The sequence below is a fragment of the Nycticebus coucang genome, chromosome 10 (genome assembly GCF_027406575.1).
Source record: "Nycticebus coucang isolate mNycCou1 chromosome 10, mNycCou1.pri, whole genome shotgun sequence".
Classification (NCBI taxonomy): Eukaryota; Metazoa; Chordata; class Mammalia; order Primates; family Lorisidae; genus Nycticebus; species Nycticebus coucang.
In genome coordinates, this window is record NC_069789.1 from 116,952,851 (window position 1) to 116,966,739 (window position 13,889).

Here is a 13,889-nt window from a genome sequence, read left to right on the forward strand (position 1 = left end):
CCCTAACCTGGCTTCAACACCTACCATGCTGCCTCCATGAGTGGATGTCCTTTTCTCTCTACTTGGGCCCATGCCAGAAATGCATGTGTGGCCTGCATGACCCACCTGCCCTGGACAATGCATGCAGATGCCCCCCACCCCAGCTCATGTTCCCACATTCCACACCAACCTACACTCTCGTGGGTGCATCCCCACCTTTCAGGCCCCATCACTCTGGGCCACGCTGCCCCTCTGGGGGCACTGTCCCCTCACCTGACTAGCCACACCATGTGGTCCCAGCCCCGTCTGCCTCGCCCTAGTCCGGATACCCTCATCACCACCCCTTGGGGCTCTGACACCACCATGATTCTCACCCTCCATAATTCCCTCCCATTACTACCACCACTTTGCTCTTCCCCCTGAATTATTCAAGAATGGAAGAGAAGGATGAGCAGAGGGAAGGCACTGCACACCTGCTTCCTGACCTCCTCCCTTCCTGCACACATTCCTCACTTGCTAGGGAAAGCTCCTTGCGGCCAAGGGCCCTGTCCTCTCTGTCTCACTGCCTGAAGTCCAGGCTTACAGTAAGCCCCCTAAATGCCTGTTGGAACACTGAATGAGCGCATGTCCTCTGCTCTAATCCCGATTTCAAAATGTACTTTCCCATTTCATTCTGGGGATAAAGGAGTATCAGAGCCCAGGACGGCTCTCCCCACCCATCCTGCTCAAGCCAGATGGGAAGGTAGGAGCGGCTCTGATCTCTGCCCAGCCTGGTGGAGATTTCTGACCCGGCTGTCACAGCTGGAAGACACAGGGCAGAGAGAGAGGCCCAGAGAGGCAGGAAGAGGTGGTGAAAGAGGAGGCTAGGGACGCTGAGGAGACTGCGCCCCTGGGGCAGGGAGAAGGGACCTTCTGGAAACTGGAGCCGGCTGAGCTGTGTCCGGAGCTCCATGCAGTTCCCCTTGGGCCCCGCCTGCATTTTCCTGAGGAAAGGCATCGCTGAGAAGCAGCGGGTGAGGCTGGGCGGAGGCACCGCGGCAGGATGGCAGTGGGCAAGGCGGGGAGCTGGCAGTAGGAACCTAGGGGACAGAGAGAGAGCAGGAACCAGAAGGTAGAATTTCAGGGGTCCTTCAGGGGCCTTGTGAGGCTGCGAGATACCTGGGTGTGTGTATGTGGTGAGGGGGATAAAATCAGAAGTCGGGAGCAAAGAGGAGATGAAGGGGTAAAATAAAAAACTGGGATGACTGTTGAGATCCTCATCTTTTCTAGAGGCTCATAGTGAGGTGACGGTGTTAACAACTACAGCTGGGGTTTGGTAAGCCCTGTGCAAATGGCATTGCATTCTTGATGTCATTGAAACCTCAGAACAACTCATGAGGTCTATGACGCTTTCATTCCCCTTTTACAGGTAAGGAAAACTGAGGCTCAGAGTCATGAATTCTTTACCTTAAGCTTACACAATTAGTAAGTGGCAGGGTCATATGTTTGTAGTTGTCAGGCAGAAAGAAAAAAGAAAAGAGAAGAAGGCCGAGGCAGTGGCTCACTCCCATAGTCCCAGTGCTCTAGGAGGCAGAGGTGGGCAGATTGCTTGAGCACAGTAGTTTGAGACCAGCCTGAACAAGAGAGAGACGCCATATCTACTAAAAATAGAAAAAACTAGCTGGGAGTCCGGTGGGCACCTGAAGTTCCAGCTACTTGGGAGGGTGAAGCAAGACGGTTGCTCAAGCCTAAGAATTTGAGGTTCCTGTGAGCTATGATGATGCCATGGCACTCTACCCAGGGTGACAGAGTAAGACTCTGACTCAAAAATTAAAAAAAAGAAGAAAGTAGAAGTGAAGTGAGGAAAGAAGGGGGGGGGAAGGAAAGGAAAAGAAGGAAGGGAGGCAAGGATGAAAGAAAAAGCAGAGGAAAGTGGGGGGATTTCAGGAAGGACAGAGGGAGCTGAGGAGGGAGCTGAGGGGGTGAAAGAGGCCAGCGGCCAGTGGAATTTTCTGGTGGCAGGCCATGAACCCAAGCCCAACCCTTCAGGTGTGTCCAGGAGTAGGAGTCAGTGGAGCAACAATGATTGGAAATTCTCCAAGGTGTTAGGAATTGTTCATGCTGGCACTGATCACCCTGCCTGAAGGCCATTAAACACTGGTCCCATACAAAGGGGTTCTGACTCTTGGGAGAAGGATGGAAGCAGGAGGAAAAAGAGGCAATGGTGTATTGGGGGAATAATTCTGACCTGGGAGTCAGGAGCCCTGAATTCAAATCCCAGCGCTGGTCCCAACTTGCCACATGACCTTAAGGATATACTTTAATTTTTTCCTTTCTTGGGAAGGGATCTGCCACTCATGAGTGTGTGACCTTGGGCAGGTTCCTTAACCTCTTTGTTTATCATCAGTGTCCTCATGTGTAAGATGGGAATGATAGTTGGATCAGTCTCACAGAGCAGTGCCTGAGATTCAAACAAAATAATTACGGAAACTGCCCGGCACAGGGGTGACACTCTGAACTCGGATTGTGAGTCTCACTTTCTTTATCTGGTGGAAAAGGAGGCGATTGCAGTCATGGTGTTTGGGTACAATGTGCTGGGTGCTTGTCTGGGGAATGTGGAAGGAGGGAGTTAAGAGTCAAGGATAGGAGAAGGGACTGAGAGGGTAGGAAGAAGTGGGGAGGTGAGAGCAGTGGCTTGGGAGTCAGGAGATAGGGGCAGGAGGAGAGGGAGGGAGGAGAGGAAGAAAGGGAAGAAAAACAAGAGGGAAGAGGCCGAGGGGGAGGGGACATTTAGGTAAGTGGGTGTTGGATTCCTGAACCTCTCTCCAAATTCCCCCTCCCCTGTGTTCCTTTCCAGGAAAGACCACTAGGACAAGATGAGATTGAAGGTAACACCCTCTCCTGTAAATGCCCCACTCTGCCTTCCACCACCTAATCTACCCTCAGCCCCCTTTGCATATTTCCACACAAATTCATTAACATGAAAGTTTTATATCCCTCTTTCTTCCTACTTAACTGTAATTTTGTGGAAGTCTTTCTCATGGCAGTCCAAGTAGCTCCCAAAGCATTAAGAAGGCATCCCCATCCTCAAGTGTCTCAGAGACTCAGGAGTGAAGCATGAGTTTTAGAATGAATTGAAAATTGTTCTGAAGTCCTCCTACTGGGAAGGCTGAGCCAGGGGGATCACTCAAGCCCAGAAGTTTGAGAGTTTGAGGTTGCAGTGAGCTGTGATGACGCTATTGCTACTCTAGCCTTATCTGGCAAAAAAAAGAAAGAGGAAATTTTTGTTTTTTTCTCTTGGTAGTTTGCAGGTTCTGTATAACTTCTTCTAAGAATCTGAAGGACTTTGTTTAGTGGTCTAAAGTCTTGTTTAGTGGTCTCAGGCATCATGCCACTCCCTAACACATTTCACACATCACTCCTTTTTAAAATGTTTTCTTAAGATGGGCACTCCCTGGTGGTCTAGTGGTTAGGATTTAGCACTCTGCTCTCTTAAGATGTATTTTCCTTTAAGAAGTCTCTAGTTGGAGCCTGACTGGCAGTTTCAAGGGTTGCCACTCTTCCTTATGGACTGTTTCAAGTTCTCCCAAAGTTCTTCTTTCTTAACTTTCAGAGCTCCGGGAAGCATTTCTTGAGTTTGACAAGGACCGAGATGGGTTCATCTCTTGTAAGGATTTGGGGAATCTCATGAGGACGATGGGTTACATGCCCACAGAGATGGAACTGACTGAACTGAGCCAGCAAATCCGCATGAACTGTGAGGCCAGGGGATGGGAGGAATGGCTGCATTTGGGGAGGGCTCAGGGTGAAATTAGGGAACATATATGAATTGAGAGTGGAGTTGGGAATAGAGAGGAGACTAAGACCAACCAGCAGTCTGGAAGAAAAGGGTTCAGACTATACTCAGGGAGCCAGCATTTGAACTGCTTAAAAGCTTTCTGAGATAGGTCTGTGTTCAAGCCTCCGTAGTATTACTTAGTAATTGTGGTCATTTTGAAAAGTGGAGTTATCCCTTCTTCTTGTGTTTTAGTTTCCTCAATTGTTGAGTGAAGATGCTATTACTCCTTATCTCATAGGATTGTGGAAAGAAAGGAGCAAAGATGCTAATGCAGGTAAAAGTGTAGCCGGTGCATTCTTGCCAAATGCAGATTATTATATTAGCAGCACTAAGCTTCTTCAGTGGAGCCCAAGATTGGAGCTGGACTGGATGTTGGAAACCAACCTGGAGTTGGACCTGATGTTAGTGAATAGTGCTGTGAAACAGATGGATTTTTAGGTGGAGGCCAGAGCTGATTTTTGAGATCAAGGCTGGAGTAAAATTGCTATTATGTTTGCTCCTGGGCATGCAACTGAGTAAATAAGGCTGAATTCAAGGCCTTGATGATATTAACATCATCATGTTAATATGCTCTTTGATTCATACACCTTCTTCTACAGGTCCAAGATGAGGGAACATAACCCATTAATCCATTAAGAGATTTGCTGAAGGTCACACAGATAGTTATTTCCACCTTGCCGCACCCCGTTCATTCAAGTTCATGTATGTGAGGGCTTGAGCTGGCTGAGTGGAAGGAGGGGGTCAAAGAAGGCTCTTAACAGGCAGGGAGATGGAAGCTGATCTATTTCTTGAACTAACTTGAAGGATGGTGGGCCAGGGCGGATGGAATCTCACTAATCCTCACTCTCTGTTCTCAGTGGGTGGCCGTGTGGACTTTGAGGACTTTGTGGAGCTGATGACCCCAAAATTGCTTGCAGAAACAGCAGGGATGATTGGTGTCCAGGAGATGCGAGATGCCTTCAAGGAGGTGAGTTGAGAGTGGTAATTGAAGGAGATCTCAGAGGTCTTTAATTAGTCATTACCATGGACAGAACCCATCAAAACCACTTTTGTTCTACCCATGTTGAGATTGCTAGGGAAGAAAAATAACACATTCCAAACACTTGCAATGGATCAAGAGCTCTACATATCTTACCAAAAAACATTAGGAGTAAGGAGTCATTTATCTCAATTATACAGGTGAGGAAACTAATGCTCATGAAGATGACAAATCTCATCCATAATCCACATTAGTATTCTCATATTAATCTAAAAACTAAAAATAACAAAATCCCAGGAGCTCCACCTGCTGGCTGTGTGATCTTCTCTCCCAGCTTCAGCTAAAGATCCACACAGCTTCCCCAGACAATAGAACTTCCTGTGGCCACACAAATGTTCTGTCCAAAGAATAGTAGCCATTACCACATATGGCAATTGGGCCTTTGAAATGGAAACTAAATTTTTTATTGATTTAATGTCAATTGATTTCAATTAAATTATTTATCTTATTTCCATTTGTATCCAGTTTAATTAAGCCCAAGTATTTAAACATAATTTATTCAAATTTAAGAACAAACACTTGATTCAATTATTGAAACACTTTCAGCTGGAGTAACAAGTGTAGGTGAATCTACTTTTTCAACTATAAACTGTAGGCAAAAATCAAGTATTTCTTTTTTATTTTTTTGAGACAGAGCCTTATTTTGTCACCACTGGTAGAGTGCTGTGATGTCATAGCTCACAGCAAACTCAAACTCCTGGGCTCAAGGGATTCTCTTGCCTCAGCCTTCTGAGTAGCTTGGACTATAGGTGCCTGCCACAATGCCTGGCTAGTTTTTAGTTTTTTAGAGACAGCGTCTCACTCTTGCTCAGGCCTGTCTCGAACTCCTGAGCTCAGGCAATCCACTCACCTCAGCTCTCAGAGTCCTAGGATTACAGGTGTGAGCCACCATGCCTGGCCAGATCAAGTATTTCTGATAAGAAAAAAAGTGTCTGAACTGAGAACTGAGAACTTAGTAAGTATAAAATACACACTGGATTAAGATTTAGGATAATTAGTGTAAGTATACTTGTGTACTTAAGTAAACCTTTATGCTATGCGTGTTAACTAAGCATGCTAAGCACATACTAAGAACTTAGCATGCTATGATCTTGTCTTATGAAATTTGGTGTGCACTCAAAGAATGTAACAAAGCTCACTAACAATTTTTAGCTTGATTACATGGTGAAATGATAATAGTTTGGGTTTATTGGGCTAAATCAAATAGATGATTAAAAACTAATTTCACTTGTTCCTTTTAAACTATTTTTTCCTTAATGTGACTACTAGAAATTTTAAATGACCCCTGAGGCTCCCATTGTCTTTCTTTTAGACAGCCCTGCTCTAGGAGAATGGTATTCTTGACTAGGGAGTTACAAGCTTAGAAATCCTCTAGGGCAGGAAGGCCTGTTTGAGGAAGAGGGAGCGGGTGGGAATAGGGGAGGCTGAGACACTAATGTGAAACAGACAAGGTCTTCACATTGCCCAAGGCAGGGCCCAATCCTGTAGGAGCTTGTTCTTTGTACAACTGGGTCAGATTTCTGTTCCAAGTGGGAAAGGAAGCCACCAGGGGATTTTAAGCAGGGGAGTGACAAGATCTGACATGTTTTAAATGAAACCCTGAGGTGTAGAGAACAGACCACAGTAGGACCACGATGGGCGTCAGAAGATCAATTAGGAGGCTGTCATCATAATCCAGGCAAGAGAGGATTAGGACTTGAGCCGGTTAGCAGATTGAGAGGAGGATAGTTGGCTTCCAATATGTTTTGGAAGCTGAATGTACTAGATTTTCTGGTAGATTAATTAAGGGTGTGCAGGGCAAAGGTTTGGGTAATTCATTAATTTGACAAATATTTATCAATATGGCCCAACAAATATTTGTCCATAATACTCACGTGGAAAGCACTGTTCTTGGGACTGAGCATGCAGCAGTGAACGAGACACTTAAAAATTCCTGTTTTCTGTATCTGGTTAATTTCACTCAGTGTAATGTCCCTCCAGGCTCATCCATGTCATCACACAGGGCATGATTTCCTTCTGTGAGGCTAATATTCCACTGTGTGTATTTACCACACAGAAGGTATTGCAATCTATTCATGATTCTATTTATATGAGGTATTGAAAATAATCAAATTCACAGAAGCAAAGAGCAGAAGGGTGGCTGCCAGGGCCAAGAGGTGGGGGGAGGAAAGGAGGAGATGCTGTCCCATGGGCATGAAGTTTCAGTTTTGTAAGATGAACAGGCTCTAAAAATATGGTGTGTGGCATCATGCCTATAAATAACAATACCACACAAAGACAAATAACCAGATTTAAAAATTGGACCTAAACATACATTTCTCAAAAGAAGATGTAGACACGGCAGATGGGCTTGTGAAAAAATTCTCAGCATCACTAGTCATTTGGAAAATGCAAATGAAAACCACAGTGAGCTATCACCTCACACCTGTCAGGATGGCTGTTGCCAAAAAGACAAAAGGGCTGGTGAGCCACATGGAGGAAAGGGGAGTCCTGCTGATGGGACGTAAATTAGAACAGTCATTATAGAAATAGTATGGAGATTCCTTAAAAAACTAAAAGCTGGGCACGGTGGCTCACACCTATAATCCTAGCACTCCGGGACGCCAGGAAGGGATAGATTGTTTGGGCTTAGGAGTCCAAGACCAGCCTGAGCAAGAGCAAGACCTCGTCTCTACTAAAAAATAGAAAAACTAGCCAGTTGTGGTGATGGACACTTGCCTACAGTCCCAGCTACTTGGAGGCTGAGGCAGGAGGATGGCTTGAGCCCAAGAGTTGGAGGTTCTGTGAGTTATGACGCCACAGCACCCTACCCAAGGTGACAGAGTAAGATTCTGTCTCAACTCCCCACCCCCAAAACCAAAAAACTAAGAATAGAACTATGGAGTGACCCAGCAATACCATTTCTGGGGATATAGTCCCTGTTCAGTGCAGCATTGTTCACAACAGCCGTAATAAGGAAACAACCTGAGTGCCCATCAACAGATAAATGAATGAAGAAAATGTGGTGTATAAATGCATGTTATTCGGCTTCTTAAAAGAAGGAAGTTCTGTCATTTACCACAATGTGTATGAACTTGGAGGATGTCATGCTACAGGAAGACAAATACCGTGGATCTCACTTGTCTGCAGAATCTCAGTAAAAGTCTAACGCCTAGAAGTAAAGAGTAGAATGGGCTCACTTATATGAAGACTCTCAATAAAAGACTAAGTCCTAGAAATAAAGAATAGAATGGTGGTTACCAGCAGCCCGGGGGAAAGCAGGGAGTTGTAGGTTAAAAGGTACAAAATCTTGGTTAGACAGGAGGAGTAAGTTTCGAGATATATTTCCCAGGATGGCAACTGTAGTCAAGAGTAAAGTATATTTCAAAACAGAAACCAAAATCAAAGATACCACCACAGAAAATGATAAGCAAATGAAGCTGACTATATTAACTAGCTTGATTTAATCATCACGCATTGCCTACATGTCAAAACATCACATTGTATCCCCAAAATATATACAATTATGTTTCATCAATTAAAAAATGTTAATAAATTCTTTTAAAATAAGAGAAATTCTGTAGCATGTTAATATCTAATTAAAAAAATTAGATTATATTCAACAAAATGTTGTTAAGAGGTCAGATCTCAGCTGGTTGCGGTGGCTCATGCCTATAATCCTGTCACTCTGGGAGGGCAAAGTGGGCAGATCACTTGAGCTCCTGAGTTCAAGACCAGCCTGAGCAAGAGCAAGACCCCCATCTCTACTAAAAATAGAAAAAATAGCCAAGTGTTGTGGTGGTCGCCTATAGTCCCAGCTACTTGGGAGGCCGAGGTAGGAGGATGCTTGAGCCTAGGAGTTTGAGGTTGCTGTGAGATATGACATCACAGCACTCTACCCAGGGTGACAGAGTGAGACTATCTCAAAAAAAAGAAGAAGAAAAGAAGAGATTAGATCTCCTGTTATGTGTTTTTAATACACACACACACACACACACACACACACACACACACACACACACGCAACGTGATATAACAAAGAAGCACATTGGGAGTGATGGACATGCTTATTACCTTTATTGTGGTAATAATAGTTTCACAATGTGTGCCAATGTCCAAACTCATCACATTTTCTACATTAATTATGTGCACCTTTTTGTATATCAGTTGTACCTCCACAAAACTGAGTTTTAAATAATAAAAACATGCAAACTTTTTTAAAAACCATCTTTCAGAGGTGATTGTGCCCAGAGTGCTTTAGGTTAATTCTTGACTCACAGTAAGTGATGGGTGAACTTCAGCTATCATTCTTGTTCTTGTTGTTGTGGTTGCTAATGTAACCCCCCTCTGCTCCTATTCAGTTCGACACTAACGGGGACGGGGAGATCACCCTGGCAGAGTTGCAGCAGGCCATGCAGAGGCTCCTGGGAGAGCAGCTCACCCCAAGGGAGATCTCTGAGGTTGTCCGAGAGGCTGATGTTAATGGAGATGGCACCGTTGATTTTGAAGGTGACGTTGTAGTGAGGCAGTTGCTGCAGGAATCCACTTGCAATTCCCTGGTGGGATTTTCCGAGTTGGCCACGTGTCACTCTCTTCTGAGTTTGAGCTGGGATGGGGGTGGCTGGTGGTATTGGAAGCATTTGTTCCATCATCCCTTTCTGATCAGGCTGGTTCAAAGAGCTCAGAGTGTCTCACATCTGGTGGCTCTGAGGAATGCTCTGCCTAAGGCCCCTTTCTAATCTGAGCTCAGAACTCCCTTCCACCTTACCCATTCTGTTCTAGTTCTCGGGAGCAACATGTGCCTTGAGGATAGTGGACTGGCTAGTGGCTGGGACTCTGAGGTCAGTTTCATGGGCTTCAAATTCAGGGTCATCTCTCACCCAGCATGCAGCCTCATTCTGTTCACTTGCTCTCTTGGGTGTCAGTTTTCCCATCTGCAAAATGGGGTTGATGGCCAGGCATGGTGGCTCCCGCCTAAAACCCTAGCATTCTGGGAGGTCGAGGTGGGAGGATCCCTTGAGCTGAGGAGTTTGAGACCAGCCTGAGCAAGAGGGAAACCCCATCTCTATTGAAAAATAGAAAAACTAGCCAGGTAGGGTGGTGAGTGCCTATAATCCCAGATACTCAGGAGGTGGAGGCAAGGGGGATCGCTTGAACCCAGTAGTTTCAAGTTGCTGTGAACTACGATGATGCCATGGCATTCTACCCACGGTGACAGAGTAAGACCCTGTCTCCAAAAATAAATAAATAAATAAATAAATAAATAAATAAATAGGGTTGATGCTGATACCTTTCTCCCAAAGTCTTAGAGAAAACTAAGAGAAATTATGCACTGAGTGCCACAATTTTGGGATTATCCTTCCCTGTCCCTGCTCATGCCATCACACTGTCTGGAGCATCCTTCCTGCTTTCCCCTGGGGCTAACTCCTAGTTATGTTCCCGGAAGGGGCCCCTTCCTTTCTTACTGGGCTCAGTGTCTGTCTCCTGTTCCCCCGGACAGCACCCTGTGGTGTCCTCTGCTGTCATACTGACCAGTGACCTCTCCATAGCGTAGAATGTATTACCTATTTCCTTCTGAGGCTGAGGACTAAATCTTTCATCACCATACCCCCAGTTCCTAGTACAGAGTTCAACACATGCATGTTGAATAATTGACTAAATGAAAGAGACTGAAGTTCTCTGCGGATGGGAGGTGGGGGTCGTTTTGTGGGAAGCATCAGGTTCTAATTGTGACAGCCTCTGGCTCAAAGATCCCAGCATCTATCTTCTACCTAGAGTCTGATATCCACGCCGGTTCTCTGACTTTTCATGCTCCAGTGCAAACTTGGTCTGCTCTGGTTCTCCAACTTCTGTTCCTTTGCACCTGATGTTCTGTCCACTTACCACACCTTTTGGTCTTATTCATCCCTCAGGAACTCATGCCAAGGCCGCCTTTGCTAGGAAGTATCCCTTCCTCTTTAGCTGGGTGTATTGTGCATTACTTGCAGAGGTGAAATCTTGCAGAAGTTTTTCTGGGTCTGTTCGTGGGAGTTTTCATCATGGCAGGCCTTGCTGTATTGGGCTGTATTTACCTCCATTCTGGAGGGCGGAGGAGGTGTCTTTCCTAAACCTTATCCACTCCGTGTCTCAATATGGAAACTTAGTAGATGTGTGTTGGAGAGACACCTGCTGGATCTAGCCAGGCTCAGGTGCATAGAGGACATCAAATAAAATCTGGATGAGGTTGGGGTGGGGATTGGAGACAGAGTCTCAGGCCAACTATAGGCAAGGGGAGGACGGGACGCACCTCTCTCCAAGACCTGGGTGGGATAGCAAATTCCTCTGCCACCCAGTCATAGCAAGGTGAGGTACAACCTGTGTTCCTTTCAGGATAACCACTCACCATCTATATGACTTCAGGCATGTTGGTCACCCTGGCTGGCCTCAGTTTCCTTATCTGTTTGATGGCACTTATCCCTTGGGATGGTTGGAAAGATGAAATAAGACACTAACAATTACTGGCCGGGTATAGTGGCTCACACCTGTAATCTCAGCACTCTGGGAGGCTGAGGTGGGTGGATTGCCTGAGCTCATGAGCATAAGACCAGCCTGGGCAAGAGTGAGATCCTGTCTCTACTAAAAATATAGAAAAACTAGCTGGGTATTGTGGTAAGTGCCTGTAGTCCCAGCTACAGGGGAGGCTGAGGCAGGAGGATCACTTGTGCCTGAGAGTTTGAGGTTTCTGTGAACTATGACTCCATGGCACTCTACCCAGAGCACAGAGGGAGACTCGGTCTCAATTTAAAAAAAAAAAACGAGGATGCAAATAATTACTATTTATTGACTACTTAATCTGTTGTGTGAGCACTGTGTTATTTAACCACTTTAGCAACAATATAAAGTGATAACTATCTTGTGATTCTCATTTTATAGAGGAAGAAATAAAGGCACAGAGAGGTTAAACACAAGGGGTGCCTGGCACATGGGAAGGGCTCAAAATAAAAAAAAAAAATCTGGAGCTTTTGCAAAGACGTGCCTCACAGTGGGTTTTTCTTTGCAGAGTTTGTGAAGATGATGTCCCGTTGAGGAGGTTCCAGAAAGCCCAGACACCACTGTCCACCTCCTCAATGTGGATCAAGCCCTTGAGAAGGACCAAGTCCCTACAGCCCCTGGAAGGAGGGAAGGAGAAGGGGGAGGTGACAGTCCACAATGTGGGTTGAGGTTACCCTGAAGGCAGTAGTTCTGCCGGGATCCACATAGTCCTAGGTCCTTGTGTCCCACCAGAATCTCTTCCCCAGCTTCCCCTGGGGTTAAAATAAAATAGTTTTTCTCCTGTCAGGTTGTTATAAAGTGCAGCTCATGGTTCATCCTTTCCCTTCCTGCTTCAACTCCCATCAGTTTCCATCTCTTGGCAAGAGGGAGACAGATGGTTCTTTCGAGAGGCATTCCAAATGAGCAAGTGAGCTTCCCGCTCCTTTCCCTGACTTCTTGCAAGCACAACCTGGTTTTTTACTCTCTCTGGCCTTTCTGACTCATCCCTCTCCTATGTCAGAGACTCAGGGGGACTAAATTAAATCACAAATCTGGATCATCGAGGTTTAGGGCAAGCTGATCCCTGGGGAATTAATCCCCTGCAAAATGTCATCATGCAAAGAGAGATGACAGGATCCCCCAAATCCCCAGCTCAGCCAGGTTGCTGAGAAAAGTCCCCCTGGGCTGCTCAGAGAGGGCCTGTCTGTTAGCCGAGAAGTCTCGTTTCCTCCCTCACCTCCTGACCTCTGCCTGTGCTGTGACACAGAAAAAACAGACTCCCCTTCACCCTCACTGAAAGCAGGACACATCAGCAATGCAAAGATGAAAATAAAGAATTTCACACCTTCTTCCAAGTTTTTTTCTTGCTTTGAAATCCATAAAGGGAAGGTATAAAATGGGTTGCCTGGATCAATAGTGTTGTTTTATAAAAGAAAAATGAAGATCACTTCTTGGCCTTTTGGCTAAGACCAAGTGTAAAGTAAACATGAAGACAGAGTGGAACCAGGATAGTGTAATTTCCTGACCTCCTACCTTTGACAGCTCCCTTTGTCTGCTCTTCACTGTCCTGAGACCATTTTATTTTTATACCTCAACTCTTCATATCTTCCCTCTTCCTCCTCTTCTGTTATTCCTTTCTTCTATCCTCTATATCAATGTTTTTTTCAACCTTTTTAAGAAAAAATCTTATGGCACACTTGAACCTATAGTTAAACTTCCACGGTACACTTAAATTACATTAATAAAAAAAAGTAAAAAAAGAATATACTTACTGTGCTTTGAAGTTCTTTAAAAAATAATTAAATTAATGATCTTTAAAAGTTTTTGCAGCCCACCTAAGATCCTTTCGTGGCACACCAGTATGCTGCGGCTCTATATCTTTGACAGCAATGTATTAAGTGCTTGCTGTGTACAAGGTACTCTTCCAAGCATGGGGCTATAGCGACACATAAAATAGACAAAATCCCCATACCCCAGGAGTTCACAGTCTAATGGGAGGAAAAAGACATGGAACTTTATGAACAAAGTGAGCCTGTTAAGAGGTGATGAGAGTTACAGAGAAAATGAAGCTGAGACAGAGTTTAGGGAGTCCCATGTGAGGAGGGGCTGCCATCCTGTGTAGGGACATTAGGAAGTTCATTGAGCACAATCTGGAGAAAGAGCATTTGAGACACAGTGTAGGGTGAATGCAAAGGCCCTGGGACATGAACATACCTCTCGTGTTAGAGGAATAGCAAGGAAACCATGGTGGCCTGAGAGGGATTGATGGCAAAGGGTCCAGAGTGGATGGGGATTAAACCATGCAACTATGTTCTTAAGAGTCCACTGGAAGGACATCAGAGGGTTTTAAGTAGAGGAGTGACATGATGCAGCTCACTCTTTAAAAGGCAGCTTCGGCCTCCTTTCTCATTCCTTCTATTCCATCTACCCACCCACTCATTTACTCACCTGCTCAGGAAATATCTGTTGAGTCCCTGCTCTGGGCTCGGCATTGTTCCAGATGATGGAAATAGAGCAGCGACAAGGTTCTTGACCTCAAGGACCTATATTCCAGGGCCATGCAAC

At 45.3% G+C, this 13,889-nt stretch overlaps 1 protein-coding gene across 1 annotated transcript; it reads left to right on the plus strand.

Annotated features, from left to right (window-relative positions):
- Positions 1-925: 925 nt before the first annotated feature.
- Positions 926-11,963, plus strand: CABP5 (calcium binding protein 5). The gene is made up of 6 exons (XM_053607450.1): positions 926-992; positions 2,816-2,846; positions 3,572-3,715; positions 4,654-4,763; positions 9,176-9,323; positions 11,854-11,963. The coding sequence occupies exons 1-6, from the start codon at positions 930-932 to the stop codon at positions 11,877-11,879; spliced, it is 522 nt and encodes a 173-aa protein (XP_053463425.1). The 5' UTR covers positions 926-929; the 3' UTR covers positions 11,880-11,963.
- Positions 11,964-13,889: the final 1,926 nt, after the last annotated feature.

Coding starts and splice junctions, on each gene's coding strand:
- CABP5 (XM_053607450.1), top strand. CDS start 930: ATGCAGTTCCCCTTGGGCCCCGCCTGCATTTTCCTGAGGAAAGGCATC. Junction 993..2,815: donor GCATCGCTGAGAAGCAGCGG/GTGAGGCTGGGC, acceptor GTTCCTTTCCAG/GAAAGACCACTAGGACAAGA. Junction 2,847..3,571: donor AGGACAAGATGAGATTGAAG/GTAACACCCTCT, acceptor CTTAACTTTCAG/AGCTCCGGGAAGCATTTCTT.